At 37.3% G+C, this 17,432-nt stretch overlaps 1 protein-coding gene across 5 annotated transcripts in view; it reads right to left on the bottom strand.

Annotated features, from left to right (window-relative positions):
* STK39 (serine/threonine kinase 39) overlaps positions 1–17,432 on the bottom strand; it is an 81,417-nt gene that overhangs the window by 31,005 nt on the left and 32,980 nt on the right. For all 5 annotated transcript variants that reach the window (XM_064660983.1, XM_064660979.1, XM_064660981.1 and 2 more), the window contains 5 exons: positions 15,004–15,052; positions 14,832–14,897; positions 3,556–3,678; positions 3,395–3,427; positions 1,393–1,460 (listed from right to left, as the gene is read on the bottom strand). In XM_064660983.1, the coding sequence (XP_064517053.1) occupies positions 1,393–1,460; positions 3,395–3,427; positions 3,556–3,678; positions 14,832–14,897; positions 15,004–15,052 (339 nt within the window). The remainder of the gene's footprint in view (positions 1–1,392; positions 1,461–3,394; positions 3,428–3,555; positions 3,679–14,831; positions 14,898–15,003; positions 15,053–17,432) is intronic.

Below are 17,432 nucleotides of genomic sequence, written 5' to 3'. Positions count from 1 at the left end.
AGAACAAAAATTCATTGTGCAAATTAAAGCTCAGAAACTCAAGTCTCTTGGGATCAGTCTTCCTTCACTTCTGGCTTAAGAGCTGCAGCAAACTGAAAGCATAATCCCTGACATTTCACTATACTTGCAGGACTAAAATGCTTGCCCTCTGAAGATGCCAACACCACAAGTAACTAGGCTAATCACTCCACAGGTTTCATCATAATTTATAAGTACCCAAAGCACCTCACTGGCACATCCACGTAGCAGTGCAAATTGATCTGTTTGTAAATGGTTTCATCTACCGGCCAGCAGAGATGGAAAAGAATATTGATAGCATAACTGGGCAGTTATGTAAATTGGACAACTAAAATGATTCCAAATAATCTCTAAGTCTTTCCTATCCCCACAATAAAATTTATTAATCCTCCCTTTCGTAAACAACCTTCTGCAGCCACGCAATTTTTTGCAGCTGTCACTAGAAAAGCAGTAAAAGAAAAGGGACGAAAATAGATTTTGGAAGTTAGTAATCAGAGAAAAACCAACTACGCAGAATGAGTGCCAACAGCTGAAACCAGGACATTAACAATTTTTCATGTTACTGTTTTAAAGCTATTTGTTGTGCGTATTTGTTTCCAATACATTGGTTGTAATGTTCTAATTATTTCTGACTTCTCTCTTTATTAGCATAAACTAACCTGTAACATTTAACTTTTCCCAATAGCAATAATTAAGACTTTACAACCTCTCATGAATATCGTGTCAACACAAACCATAGGTAAGCAAGTTTTAGAGTGGCAGTAAGTTTTTAATCTATGTTAGCCATTTAAGGAAAATGGCTGTAAATACATAAGTTATCAAAGTTTCTTTTGAAAAAATAGTTTTATACAAGACCTAGACTGCACAATTAAGCAATTCAAATCTTAGTTATAAACTGATAATAGTTAAAGGTAAGCTGACTCATTTTAACTAAGTATAAATTTAAGTCAGACCACATATTTGTATCCATTTTCTAAAACATCTGTCACTTCTCCACAATGGTTGATCAAACGTGCCAGTGAAAAATGTTTTGAGTAGGCAACTTGTAATATAGCTGTGGTTTCTTTCTGTCAGAGGCTGGCTGCTGAAGTGTGAAAGAAACTCATTAAAAATCTCTCACTGTGATCCTTCATTGCAAGGAAAAAAAAGAAAGAAAATACTTAATGAAGGGTACACTTAGCCTGAAGTCACATTCATATTCTGCTTTTCGTTTTACACTATTTCGGTAAGTAATTAAAAGACAGCAATTAGTCACAGAAACACTATTCATGGCGGTCATACTGAGAGATATAAAGTACTGATTTTATGTTAATATTATGAAAGTAATGAGGGAGATCAAGACAATACAGCTAAATAAATAGAAGAATCTCTTACCTTAATCTTAAGACAAGATTCACCGCACATGGAACTTCACTATATTCGTCACTAACAACAGGCTGAGACTATCAGAGAAAAAAGCAAAGTTTTACAAAGGATGCCAAATGAAAAGAAAAAAAGAAAAAAAAATCACGAAAAACTTTCCATGCTAACAGTTTGAAGTTAGCACAGAATATTTAACACATTCTCTAACTCTCAGAAACCTTTTGAACACTTTCAGTACACAGTCTAAAATATAGCTGATACCACTAAAACTGCCAAATTTCAATTACAGAGATACAAATGATAATGCATTAAAGCACTGAGTGTAGGAGCTTTTAATCCACCTTGCATCAAAGCTCAAATAACCTATTAAATAATATGCACACAGTGAGAATATCAAACAGCTACTCACATTATTTTTGTGTAACAGTTTTGGTTGTTACAGAAGTCTTCCATCTACCCATATGCAAAGAACTAGTACCATATCAAAGCAGGCATCACAGCTCAAAGATGTCTTTCACAAAATAAAATCAGGAATATGGATATCTTTCACACTCTCACTCCTCCCTCATACTGTAATATCCTTCCCAGCTCTCAACTAACACTGACATGAAGTCTCAGGCAAAACTGTATCCTACGTACAGGGTATCTCAGGGTCCTCATACCCACCTTGGCATATTGTCACCACTCACAGAAGCTTGTTCAAAGGTTACAGTCAAGTTCTCCCAAAATAAAAGACCTGCGTCACAAATCTCTTTTGATAGTTTTTGCAACAGTCTTCCATATCAAAGCTACTTATAAAAACATTACACGGGATCTATTTTCTATTATCTGTGTATTTTCAACAAACATTAATGAATATTTGGAAAATTATTTATCACTTTCACAAAATAAGAGCAATTTTTTTTCTGCTTCCATTAAATTCCTTCCATTCATATAAACTACTACTATTACTTCTGCATCTTCAACAGACATGTTATTTCAATGTATAGGAATGTGCATCCCAAAGACTCAACACATGAAGAGTGGTGAGCTGCACTAGTCTTAGTTCCAAGTCATCTTCTGGAGCATTTAGGAAAACAAAAATCAACAGAAGACTTCAAGCAGAGGCTTTTGTCTCCTTCATAAACTAAGCAACTATTTTATTATGAGCTACCTGTATAAACTGAATCACAAACTGTAGAACTCTTAATAACTAAGACACAGAAAGACTGTGTGGAGTAGAAGTCCTTTTTTTTTCTACTCAGCTTTATCTCAGCTGCTGAAGCACTGTGTAAACCAGGTCTGCAATGAAGACACTGGAGTCATCACAGGAGCTAACAGGACCAAATCTGGCAGGAAGTTGTTAGTCTTTTAGAAGATTTCTATGACACCAATGAAAACCAGATAATCCAAAACTGCAGGTAAAGTGGCAAGGGTCACCCACCCAAGAAATAGACATTTTTGAAAGAGTTTTTTTTCTCTAAGATATAATCCTATTAAGCAATTATTTATAACAGAAATGCTTCCCACACTCTCAGCACAGGGCCATGAAATTCAACATGATATTTTGTTCCTCTGAATTAACCTAAATATGCTTCAGTACTGAACTATTTTACTGTGTATGGAATGAAACATTTTAATTATAAGCTACATGTTGTGATACAAATCGTAAGAACAAAAAATTATTTGGAGATCCTCTGGCTACTCCTGAACACAGTCATCATTACTCTGACAAAGACAGCAATCAGTGTGATCCAGTTACAAAGATTCCCTAAAAACAGTCAAATTACCTATTTTCATGAATTCTCCTGGGCACAAACATAACATGACTTTTAAATTCCTATCCATCTTATCCACTGTGTGCTCAACTTCATTGTTACAGGCACAATTGCATACAGCTCTATCCTCACAAATACTTGCTATACAAGGCTGCAGAAGAACACTCCAACCTCAATTCACATTTTTAACAGCAGAAACAAAAAGGAAATCACTCAAACACTTGTAAGAAAAGAAAAATTGATAAAGACATTTTTACCTCTGTGTTCTCCTCCTCTTTCAGTCTTCGTGACTGAAAAACAAATGCAATGAGATATGAGCTATGCAGCTTTATGCAATAAAGATCCAGAAATACTAACAATTAACATAAAGACAGAATATATTGCACAGTGTAAATGTCTTGGCAGAAACAGAAGGTACCTTTTCCTGAGAAACAGCAGCTTTGCCTTCCTCACTCTTCTCATCCATTTCATCATCACTCCATTCCCAGTCTCCATCTTCTGTTTTATGGAGGTGACCACTGGAACCCGGCACTCGCCTGACCTACCAAAATATTGTTAACCATTACATAGACATTATTAGTCTTTATCAGTGTTCTAGTTAATCAGCAATTCTTTGCTATTTTTATTTTACGTGCTTTCAGTAATTTGCTGCAGGAGTCACTAACATATTCTAATAATATTTGACCTCAGGGGTCATCCTTAAGCCAGAGGGAATAGCTAAACTATGCAAAATTCATATAGGGAAACAGGGCTTGGAGATATTTTACAACCACTTAGGAACAAGCTCAATTAGATTACAACTGCTTTACTGCTTAAAATGAAAGGAAGCTATTCAAGAAAGCAAAGTTAACACAGACAAGGTTGTTCTTGGACACAAGAACTTTGATTGCCCTGCTTAAAAGCTTTAAAATGTGTAAAGGCATTAAGAATACTTCAAACGTGAAGTTATCCTTATTAAAAAAAAAAAAAAAGCAGCAGCTGTATACAGACTAAGAAGATAGGCAGGCATGCATCTCACCAAACTAGCTGGGCAAGCTCCTGTAGATCAAAAAGTCTAATGAAGGATAATAGGAGTATCCAGCTGCTAAATCTCAAAATCAAATACTCTTCTGGTGCTATCTTGCTCTTTTTCAGAGCCAGACAACATGCTTGTTTTCCCCCAGATAATGTTTGGACTACAACAATTCATCCATCAGTTCTTCCCACACCTATGCATTTTGAGACCCATGATGCTGGAAGCACAGCACAATAAGCAGTAGCCTCACTGGTGTTTAGATTAGAATCTGTTTCTCTAATTATTTCACACCACTGAACCAATATACAGTTTCCACTGTACAACTTCAAATGCTTGTACAGGTAAGCTCCCCAGTGCTATAAATTTGTAAAGGTTAAAGTATATCCTTTTCATTACAAAAAAGTTATTCCAGAAAACAGCCTGTACATTGGTAAGAGAACAAAAGGAACAAAGCATTAAATGTTCACATCACACAAAAGAAAGAGCTAACTTGGCAGAAAAGTAATTTCAGACCAAAATCTACTGTTGGAGAAGATATCAATAAAAATAACTTCAATAAACCCAAACCAATTAACAAACAAAAAACCCCACACACCAGATGAACAGGGCAACTCTAAATCCCACCCACCAAAGGTTAGCCCAAATCACCCTGACAGAGAGACACCTCCAGCAGCAGAATGCAGAAGCTGCCCACATTTCCCAAGGCTTGGCAAAAAGAAGGTTGCAGCATAAGGAAGCAAAACATAAATTGTTGTCTACTAGGCACTGACGTGCTCGCTATATGTAGATGTTAGAGACTGGGGAAAGAAGAATCTATTATTCATCAGTGACTCTTAGCTGCTGCAATCTCTTCACAAGTTTATTTTTGTAAAGTGACAAGGGAATGAACATTTTCTGAACATTAAGATCTTTCTACTTCATTATTCACAACTGCTCAAAACAGCAAAGAACTGGGCCCACTTACAGATTCAGTATTTTATTTCAGTGTCTAAATTTAATAAATAAAAAGGATACACTGTGGGATACCAATGTATACACACATTACTACATTTCATACATGGTACAGCACACAATCTAGACCACATTACAAATTCATTCTTTCATTAAGAGTAATATTATGTATCTATTGTATTTTTCTTCTTTCTAGAATAAAATGACTAAACTAGTAATCTTTTTTACACACTATCTGAATTATTTAAGGTATCCTTACCAAAGTCTCCAGCAACTGAATATTTGCAATGGAGTCCTGGATAGATTTAAAACAGCATTTTTAAATTCTCTTCCACAGAAAGAGTGTGGTAACCTGAAGGTATGGTAAATGAGATGCACTTGTATAAGCAAAACTGATGGCACTAATGAACACTAATATTCACTGTCATGGAAGGTGCCTTGCCACCCTCCACATACAGGTAACTTAGAGTCCAAATTTAATTTGTTCCTGAATTCCTGGAGAGCAACAAATGTGTAGACTCCACCCATTTAAAACATATCTGCAAAAGTCTTTGTGAAACCTTGACATTTCTTCCCATTAATTTCTAACTAGAGAACAGCAAATGCTGTTCTCCATTTTTTGCATCTGTATATCTACAGAAGGCAATCCATCTTTCTTTTTTTTTTTTTAACATACATATCTTTCTGGAAATACTGCAGCTTAGCTTCTTCTGGAGATAAAATTGTTTTGTCTTGTAGCCAAAGAGCATCAGTGGTACATCTGTTAGTAGAGCAGTAAGGATACACCCAATCCCATATGCCCCAGAGAGCAAGAATGACAAAGTGGTTATTTAAACACCTCATTGTTTTCATTTTCTGCAGTCTGTCCTCATAAACGTCTAAATCTGGCTTTCAGGCAGAGAGAAAGACAGACCAGTCAACTGACACTGTATACCTTCACCTTCCCCTAGGACTGGTTCTTATAGGAGGCCGGACATCCACTGTTATACAGAAGTTCTTATAGAAAAAAATATACTCTTTAAAGTGTGAATATTACTTGGTAAATGGTAAGATGAGGGTTTTTGCATAGCCAGTGTTCCTCTCTTTTTTTTTTTTTAATCAAAAGTTCTAAGAGCTTCACTTCTCATGCAACTTCATGGGAAGTAGTTACCACATCAGTTATTTTATAAAAAGAACAAAGATGAGAAATAGGACATTACTGAACACAGTTTTGGTTTTAGCATTACACTTTGCCCTGTGTATTTTTCTCTCAAAAAAATCCCTGATCAGTTCCTTCCATACACAGCTTAAGCCTATAGAGTAATCAGATTTTATAATTTTTACCTTTGGCCGTCTTGCAAACCTTTCCTAAGGTACAAGAGCAAATTTTAATCCTCATCCCTATGAAATTATTTTATTCTAATGTGACAATCAGCATATCATTGTGTTTATCCAAACATGGCACCAGCCTTTAGCTTAAAACAGTTACAAATTTAATCACAGCTTAGCACCTGAGGTACATGCATGGAGAAGTCACTTTCTACAATATATTAATGCAAAAGAACATTGGTCTTTTTGTATAAGAACACCTACACTATAATCTTATTTTTGAAAAAAAAAAAAAAAAGAAATAACCTTAGGTCCAAGACAGAGCATGAATTCCCACATGTACACATGATCCTTTGTTCAAAAGTTGAGGTATTACCTCAAGAGAGGGCTAATCCCCATTCAAGCCAGTCTCACAGGTCCCATGAAAATCCTAATCCTTTCAGTGCTGACTATTCTTAAATTCCTCTGAGTTCATTATAATGTGAAGTCTTATTTTTATTCTGATGAAAGCCACAAAAATTCTGCAAACCTGAATGTGTTTTATGCAATGTGAAACCTTGTTTTTTCCCACCATGACTTATGCAGACTACCGTTATTAATGGGATGTACCACTACCTTTCTAAAGTAACACTCTGGCATTTCTGCTTTGTAGAACTCAAAAGATGTTAAAATATCTCAGTAATTTGGTGTTAGTATCCCCTCCTCTTAAGCCACTCTGTATACCCCAAATATCATGGGAAAAAACCATTCTCCTTAGTCTTTCTTTTTCTCCGCTTGGAAAAAAGTTAGGCAGAAGTTGCAATGTTTCATACTCATATGCAGGAACTATTGGAATACTCACTACTGGAATAAATTACACTGGCAATTTAAAGTCAAGAAATGTAAGATCATTACATTTTCCTTCATGAAAGAATACCAAATAAAGGAAACTGATAATTCTGCATTGAACAGGGCTCCTTTAGGTCTCTCTACGGGTTCTTGCAGAGCACCCTTTTTAAGGGATAACACAACAGAAGTCAACAAATACAGAAATCTGTTAAGGAAAAAAAAAAGAGAGCATTTGCTTTAAATATTTATGATACTGGTTTGTTTTTACAGCCAAACAGTATCATGCTTACATGATGAGAAGCGTGACACCCAAGGGCATGGCCATCAATCGTCTGCCATGAAATCTTACCTACACTCTCAGTTTAGATATGGAACACAGTGGAGCTATCAGTGAGAGTAAAAAAAGGCATTATTAGCTGAAGAGAGAGGGGAGAAGAGAGCGCATTCCAACATCTCTAGAGGAAATGATGAAAAATGGGTATAGACACACAGTGTACCAACTCCCCATCCACTCTGGGGGATTCCTTGTCCAAAGCCCTCCTCCTATCACTCTTCACTGATTTTTCTGCTGCTGGGATAATGCTGCTTAGAGACAGCAAAACCTAGCAGCTCAAACTAGAGATGCTATTTTGATACCATCTTGTTTACAAGTGTAGGTAATTCCCTGCACTCCTAATTCTGCTTTCCAAAATGGTAAAGTTTTACATAGTACTGCAACATACTTATTATCTCTGTTTTCAGCTGGAGTCCAAAATTTGAATCTGATTTTGCTTTGAGAAACTGCAGTGTTTTGCTGAAATTCCAGTAACATAGCAAATATGCAAGTTTAGTAATTCAGTATGATTTCTGTTTTTCAGATGTTATTTCTCCTTTTATAAGTTCTGCTACATAAACTTCATTACTGAATGTTATTAACTGCAAATGATTCTTTCATTCACATTTTAACAACAGTCCTTTCAGCCATGATGTGTACCTGTGCTGAGGAGGATTTTTTCAATTAACTGTGCAGAGGAGATGCACTGTTTCTCAAAAGCAACACTTCACCTCAACAACAAGGAATCCCAAATGGGCCATGAGGAATGACAAGCAGAGAGAGGCTCCCTTCTATCCTCTTTCTTTTCCCTGCCTGCCCCCTTTCATTCTCCCAATCAAACTAAGATGCCAAGGCCAAGAAGGTACCTGCAAGAATCAAAGGAAGCAAATCAAAGATACAGCAAATTGGCAAAGTAACTTAATACTCTGAAAGGTGACAAAGAAAGATAAAGATCCACTACTGAAGACCTTCCGTTGGAGGGATCACTAGATCCACCTTTATAATCAGCATTGTCTGGTTCCACCTTCCTTTTCTATCATCCAAGCCATTTACTTTCTTAAAATAACCAGAGGTGAAAAGAAAGAAGACAAATACAGCCTCATTTACAGCTTTCCTTATTCAGTAGTAGAATGGTAAAGCATGGTGCTAATAATGCCAAGGTGGATTTCACTATCAGCAATAGAGACATATTTAAAAATATTCAGGAAAATAGTCTATTACTGTAGAATTCAAAGAAGAATTTACTACGACTTTCACTTACTTTCAAACTCAGAGGCTTTTAAGTACCACTTCAAGGTGAAATTCTGATTTCTACCCTTTTCTATTTTCTCCAGCATTTCCATTTGCTTATGCACATAAGAGAAATTATTGTAATACACATTCTGCATTCCTCACAGATTTTAAAGAGACCTAACCTTATTCAAGACATTTTATAAAATATTAGGGTGATTAAAATGCAAATTTGAGTGTAGTTCTCCAAAAAGTTATAAATCGACATGAAAATAAGGAACACAGATCTGCAATTTTTATAAAATCCAATTTTATAAAACCCCACTGTTTCTATTTTAGTCAGATACTAAAATGAAGCACGCATTCAAGCATGCATTCAATCAGGCTACAGCATTTAAAATCCCAGACTTGGAGGTGCTCCTAATTGAGTGATGCTCTCCCAGACTGACTCCACACACAGCTCAGGCAGGACCGAATTCCCAGATGCATGGACACACGGCACACTGGACACAGCTGCCCTCTGCTGCTGGTAAATCCCACACAGCTTGGCTGGGATCCACACATCTCTCTCATTCCCCTTTCTCTTCATATACTGTATGTCTTTCCCTTCACCTGCAGATGCACCACTTGAATAATCTTCTCATGAACCTGCTTTTCACTGCTAAACAGAAATGAACTATTACTATTCCAGCCCACTTTTCTACTCTGCTTGGCTTAATCTACTTGTTCTGATTAAAACCTTGAAGTTTTCGGCTCCAGCCATAATTTTAACTTCTTGAGCCAAGAGCACTTCTCAGCTAAATTAAGTCCCCTATAATACCACCATCTCAAGGACAGTAGCACCATCTCGAGGATGTCCTGCTTCATCTATACTTCCCTTGCAGCTCCCCCAAGGAACTTCCAAGGATATCACTGGTATCAATGCAACCTTGGCATTATTAGCACCATGCTTTAACCAACTAAGTTAATCTCAGGGATAGTCCATGAACCCACCAATACAGAAGAGGGCTGCTTTTTAATGACCAAGATGAATCGCGTATGAGCTTTTAAACTCTGCCATAAGAAGTAGCACAAGTTATTTTAGATATGCATATGGCCATTTGAAGTACAAAGGCACTCAACTAAGCCATGGTTTGTTTTAAAGCTTGCCTATTCTGTACCAATTAGGTCCATTTGAGAGGGCACAATAATCCAACCTCACAAACTCCATACACATGGTAAAAGCACTCTATGAAAGAAAAGGTGGACAAACCCATATATTGTATGAAGTTCTTTGCATCTAATGGCACAACTGCATTCAGGCAAAAACGCTGAGCAATCTTCTTCCTTTATCTGAAGTGTTAAAATAAAGCTGATGCAACTTCATGTATCTGCCCCTTAAAACACTTTCCACTTCTACTAACCACTACAGATGGCACTGCTTTCTGATTATGTGAATTTTTGTCAAGTTTACATTTTATGGAAAAAGTGATTTCATTAAATTTCCCTTCCAACAACTTCTTGAAAAATAAAAAACCTGACATGGTTCCGAATGCCAATTTCTCCTTTATTTTTTTCTAGTAATATCCAACAATATAAACACGGTTGCAGTAATTTTTTTATTTGTAGCAGTGTTCTGGATAAACTGAATAACTAATCCTCTGTGATGGAGAGGCCTCCCTCACACAAAGCCTTGCCAAATACATAGTTATAGTTCAGCTACTGCTTTCCAGAAAAAGTGTTCCAGTATAGTACATATCCCTTCACTTGATACATCAACATTAATGAAATAAGTATTTCTTAAAGTGTAAAGAAAAATTAATACATATTTTTAGTAACAAGCTGAGCTCAAGCTCAAGTTGCTCTCTGCTTTTCAAGACAGCTGGAGTCCAGCTGTACTAACATATAACATCGGTGTGGTGTATCTATCAGATTAAGTCCACTACTGAAACAAGGAAGTGCTGCACACGTATGGCTTGCTGAGGTGCAATCATGCTGTTAGAGCTGTCCAAAAAATCCAGGATATAATGATATTTTGCTCATTAAATGCAGGGGATCGATGATTTCTTATATAAGGAAACATGGCCATTTCCTTAAAATAGCTGTACTGAGGAGCTAGAATTTCAACCCATCAGTAAGGACATTTAGTGAAGTATAATAAAACCTGATATCACTCATACTAATCATCTCTTCATGCTGTCACAGGTTTTTCCCAGTAACTTACAACTCCCAGCTCTAAAAAAGCTTCTGTTAAGAGCACAATGCAGTACCACCTTTCCAAAAATAGAATTCAAACCTAATTATTACTTAGATTTTTATTTTTTTTACTAGCAGCACTTCAGACAGCAATAAAATGAAATGCAGACACATTTAATGTATTTTTCCCTGTTCACTTTGTGGAAGTGGCAGTCATGCAGGAGATTTTCAAAATTAAAAAAACAGGATTATAAAACCATAAAATTGACCCAGGGCCTTTGGGCATACAAAGTACTTACAGTTATAATTAATTTTTTAGTGTGACAAGGTTTGAAAACTGACTGTGGAACTCTAAAAGCTGTTTCAAATTTGCTCTATTCCAATATAGCAATTCTAATCACAAATGAAACAATTTAGTGTTCGGTTCAAAATTAAAACTACTTCAGCACAGGTTAATAAATAGTAGATCCAAAATCTGGGTGAGCTGTTTTATCCCAGGGGTGGACACAGCCCTACTCCAAGCAGGACAGGGCAGGCTGGTTTACCATCACACCACCTAACCATGCAGAGGCTGCAAGGGGGTTTCACGGCTCCCACATTTATATCGATGACAAAAATGTGGCTTCAGACCATGTCCTCGCTTACCAAATTGCACTGAGCTCAGACAATTCACCACTACCTTTTCTCCAGTTCTTTGGGACACCAGCAATTCTCTCACAGGTGAGCAGTCCCATTAATGAAACCTAGAACTGCCAGCAAAACATCATGTATCAGGAAGGACACTGAGGTCCTGGAGCAGGTCCAGAGGAGAGCAACTAGGCTGGTGAAGGGACTCAAGCACAAGTCTTATGAGGAGAGGCTGAGGGAGCTGGGGCTGTTCAGCCTGGAGAAGAGGAGGCTCAGGGGAGACCTCATCACTCTCTACAACTACCTGAAAGGAGGTTGTAGCCAGGTGGCATCGGTCTCTTTTCCCAGGCAACTATCAGCAAGACAAGAGGGCATGGTCTTCAGCTGTGCCAGGGGAGGTTTAGGTCAGATATTAGGAAGAAATTCTTTACAGAAAGGGTGGTCAGACATTGGAATGGGCTGCTCAGGGAAGTGGTGGATTCTCTGTCCCTGGAGGTTTTTAAGAAGAAACTGGATGTGGCACTCAGTGCCATGGTCTAGCAACCGCAGCGGTAGTGGATCAAGGGTTGGACTTGATGATCTTGGAGGTCCCTTCCAACCCAGCTGATTCTATGATTCTGTGATTCTATGATTTTGACCAGTGGTGTAACACTCATTCCTGTGGATCAGTACCACTGTATATCTAAGCAGGTTCTGCACAGGAAGAGGCAAGCTATGTTTCTCCTAAGTAACTGAATTCCAGAAGTGGTTCAGTGTTATCCTTAGTTACTAGGCTAAGGCAGGGAAGAAGGGCATCATTTAAAAATAAGAAGAATTAAGAGCAAATAAAGAAACACTGGAACAGGGGGTACATGTGCACAAAGATGCAGCTTACAACTCTAATATTAAACAGTATTTTAAACACACAATGTAGATGTTGCTTAACAAATTAGGATCAAAATATAAAGCCGGACACATCCTTACAGCATCAAATATCTTTCTCACATATACAAGACCTGTATGCCTGGTTTCAGGATTTCACAAACAGACCTGAACTCATATTCAGTAAAAACCAGCTGCCAAATATAAGCTGTAAAGGCAGAAGCAAAACATGTGAATAATATGTCAAGAGAAAAGAATTTAAAGTTGAAACTAAACTGAGGCTGGGCAACAAGGCAAAGCAATTAGAGATGTGGTAAATGGAAGAAAAATTAAATTACTGCAGGGTAGATCTGACATCTGTACTAGCAGTGGTGCTACAGATCATTAGTCAAAGGCATTTTACACCAAGTGCTACAGAAGATAATTTAAGCAGTGATGACACTAGCTCCTTCCTCTCTATTGCCCCAGTGACATTAGTTTTTGAATTACAGGGGTTATTTCTTCCAAGAGCGACCTCTTAGACATTTTACATGTTAATGTTTGAGCAACTGAACTCTACTTACACAAGCTTTTAAAAAAAAAACCAATACCATTTTATTATTAGAGTACATTTATATTTTATGGTGTCTTAAAACAGCAGCTACATTCAAAATTCTAACAAGTTAATTAAATTTTAAATCCCAAATGAATTTTAATATTGTGTCCTTTTAAAATATACATAATTTAGCATTTTCCCTAGCTAAAATCCAATTTTTTTTCTAGTTATGATGTAATTAAATACCTACTAATTTGTCCCTATCACTGTACAGCTTTGATTTCTTAAGATTGACATCTTTGAAATCTTAAGATTTCAAATTAGAAAGAATTGTCAAAAAAGTCATTGAGAAAATTATTTCTGGTGGTGTCCTGCATTCATTTTGCAATTCCAAATGCTAAGCTGCCTAAAGAAATAAGTGTATGTGCATGTACGCGTGAGTTACCGTGCAGTCTCTAAAGCTGAGCTGAGGATAGAGCTGGGAGACGAATCTCACAAGGCACGCGCTCTATGAGAAACCCAGCTGGTACTAGCACATGTCTGAATCACTCCTGTATGGCCCGAGACGTAAAATGAAAACCAAACAACTATGATTTTTCCCAGTTAGATCATTTTTTATGCGGGCATTGCTGCCACCAAACGGCCAAACCGCTGAACTACCCTTCCCCTGCCCCGCGCAGGTGCGAACCTGCTCAGCCACCACCCCTGCCACAAGCCCTCTCAGGAACGCTTTCCACTCCAACCTCTCAAAGCCCCACCGTTGCCAACAATTTCCCAAAATAACTTCCATCTAAAAGAAGATTAGAAAGAACTCATAGAATTCAAATCTTGCTGACTGCCTCTTCCAAGTATGAGCCACCAGCTGTCAGAACATTTCAGTGTTGTAGAATTACACCAAACCGGTAATTCTCAAAGACAACAGAGTATCTCCCAAACGCCAGTCCAGGCAGCTGAAGTCTAACTGATGTGCCAACAAAGCCTGAAACAGTTCCTTTTCTGAAATGCCCTCCTCAAAACATCCTCCCAGAAAGCCTGCTTTTAGAAAGCCAGACTTGGCACACTACCCTGTCTCTGAGCAGGTTCCTCATACTGAAGAGACATGAGAGTTCAGTCACAACAGAAAGGGAAAAGGGAGTTCCATAATTTCTCACACACAAGGAGGATTCTACATTCATTCCTATTTCTTAGTTCTTATGAACAGTAGTTTGCTTCACACTTAAAGGTTTTTAAATACTTACCTATCAAGAATTATTATTTTTTGTGTTCTGCTGCACATGACTTGGTAAGCTTATTTATATAAGTGCCAAAGGCACCACAGAAATACCGCCATATGCCGAGAGTTTAACTCCACCACCCACGGAATAAGGCTCCACTGGTCTGAGCAACTCAGAAGCACTCTTGCAGAGTTTGGACCTGACTTATGTACATTTGAGAATAACAACTGAAATAATCAAAAGAACCAGGCAGTCCTCAATAAATACCATTTACAGTGTCTTCACCTTTTCTCTAAGTACCAGTGAAGACAAGAATTCTGCAGTTTATGAACCTTTATGCTTACAGATCACCTTTTTTTCTACAACTACTTCACCTGTAGCTTTCCAAAAGTGTTAAAAAATCATATTATGTAAGAAAAACATCATGTATCATTTTGACAAGGCCAGAAAGGAAGTCAAAATGCCTCGGGGTTTCCAAGAAAAAGCAAGGCTGTAGAAAACAGTCATTCAACAGTCACCATATTTGAAGGACTGCATTAAATGAATGGCTCAGTCAGTCAACTAAAAAGGTAGGGCAATTAAAGAGTCTCTGCTTTCTCTTCCACACCGGTCAAGAAAAAGATGTGAATATACTCACCTTTTTTGCTCTTTGTGCTATATTAGGTGTTCTAGTGAGAAGCTTTTCAATCAGGTATTCTCTATTCTGCAAAACCAACATTTGTTAAGTTAAAAATCAATATGAGGAAAGCAGAAATTTCACATAGATTTTAAGGCAGAGCAAAATTTACTCGTAGGGTTAAACGTTTTACCTTGGCTTTCTGGAAAAATTTGCATTTTAAAAGTTCTGCTGCTGTGGGCCTGAAAGATCAATAATAAATTAGAACAGAAAACAAAGACCCCTCTCAGTGAATACAGTACAAGACGTTAGTTAAATGGTACGTCTCTAATACTTTTGAATTAGTACTGTATGAATGGGGAATGAATGATAATAGCTACTGAATTAATTCACACAAACTCACTTACCACACATGAAAAAAATTAAGCCTCTCTATGGTAAAAATACCAAAAAAAAGAGAAAAAAAAAATCAGTCTCTCAAGCTGCCAATTTCCCCCCTTTTTTTGTTCAACACAAGTGCAAGTGCATTTTACCTTTAAAACAAACGAAAAACAAAACACACAAAAAAAAAGTCAGGTATTGTTTTCTTCCCCAAGTGACTCTACAAATGCAACTAAAACTTTGCTCCACAGCAATAAAAGCATAATTACGTTTTCCAAAGAGCAGCATCAATACCTGCTACTGCCATTCTTTAACTTGACTGATTTCAGCAGGTATTCAAAAGAAACTATACTGACACAATTAACATGATGCATAAACCAAAGAGAGTCATCAGGAGCATCTTCCAGTCAAATGGACAAATACAAATCAAAGCAACAGTCGTAATGTCAAAACTGAGACATTTCATTTTTACTTGCAGTTCTGTTCAAGTTTGGTTCTTCTCATCATCATTAAGTTTATATTTTTGACATTTTCAACAGATAATCACAATCTCAGAGCTACCAAAGTAATTCCAACAGCAGATTTTGTCTCCCCTAGCTTCAGGGATCAAAAAAGCTACTTATCTAGCCAAAGCCAGACTCTAGTACTGAAGCAGACTCTGGAGAGAAAACAAAGCATCTCCTGGGATGAAATGAAATCCTCCATGTTCTTTTCATCCTTTCATGAGAAGCCCATACAACCATCCAAGAGTAATTTTGACAGAGCTAAATTTAGGGAAGTCACAATCTTCAAGATTCATCACTTCCAAATGAACAGTAGCAACATCTGCTCCCATTTTCCATTTTAATTCAAGCAAGAGATGGAATATCGCACAAACTAGTTAAGATAGCGGAAAGCTTCAATTTGGAAAATTCCAGTCCCAAAACCAAAAAAAACTAAAATCCGAACTAGTCTATTGCTTTGAGGACATATCTGAAAAAATAAGTGACAAAAAAAGGAGTAGTAAGTAATCTGTATGTACAGATCAATTCACTCCTGCTAGAAATAATGAATCAACCCTTGACATTAACAAAAAGCATTCAATTTAGACACAGACAGTAGGTTTCATAGAGTATGGAGGGTTTTTTCTTCTCCAAAACACCAAACTCTACAGTAATGAGTTCTCATTAATGGTCCTGTGGAGACCACCAGACTTGGCAGTAATTCACATATATATCTTGGATGAGCAAAAAAGGAAGAGAAACAATTAAAAAGAAAAATCAGCTTCTGTGTCAAAGTTTTAAAGTTCTTTCTCCAATTGCAGTGAGCCAGTACCATCACATCTCATAACAGGGCTAAGCACAGTTAAAAGCTAGATTTTAGTAAAGTTTTATCCAAACTACTGTTCTCCATTCCTCTACCATTAATTATGCCAGACACTTCTGAACCAGTCTGGACATGCTTTCTGGCCCTGTTTTTCCACCCAGCCTGCGGCAGTGAATTGCAGCTGAGGACTGTGAGCAGCATCCTTGGCACTGGGGAGAGAGAGAAACACCCACACACAGATCCCCAAAAGAAAAACTCCACAGTCTGAGACAACAACAGTGCAACACCAGTCCTAGAATTTGCCATAAAGAGCAAGCACTTCTCTCACAACTGATACGGCTGTTGGAGATATCTCCATGCAAAATTAGATCCTGGCTCGTGAGAAATGTAAAAAAATAGAGATGACCCCCAATATAAGAATACTCGCTCTATACCAGTATAGAGTAACTGGCACACAGTTCTGAGCATCTATCTGCTGGTCTTATTGTTAATTCAAGGCAATCCTGAGTATGAAGATATTGCATGTGTTTTCATGAATTAGCATAATTACCTTAAACTAGTGTTTCAATGCTAATGTCATAGCTACAGGTCAGGTACCTCAGCATTATGTGCTCAAGGAGACAAGGAAAACCCATTTTATTTATTTCTCATGATTTCATACCCATTTAATCTTGCCCTAAAAATTGCTGGAAGCTAAAAGAAGCTTGATTACCCAGAGCACATTTCATGCTTATCTGTAAGCAGCTAATTATCTGTAAGCAGCCAAACTCTAGCACTAAGCTTAAAACATCAGGACTTGCTACTAAGATCAACAAGTGTAACGGGTTTGGGAATCTGAAAACAGGACACAAATGATCCTTGAGTGAAATAAAAAATGTCAAGTATTTCAAGAATAAAGATTTTTTTCCTAATTATACTTTTTCTCTAGTATGCCCT

The sequence above is a fragment of the Pseudopipra pipra genome, chromosome 7, assembly GCF_036250125.1.
Source record: "Pseudopipra pipra isolate bDixPip1 chromosome 7, bDixPip1.hap1, whole genome shotgun sequence".
Taxonomy (NCBI): Eukaryota; Metazoa; Chordata; class Aves; order Passeriformes; family Pipridae; genus Pseudopipra; species Pseudopipra pipra.
The sequence above is the reverse complement of the archived record's forward strand: the minus strand, read 5'-3'. Positions and strand labels throughout refer to the sequence as shown.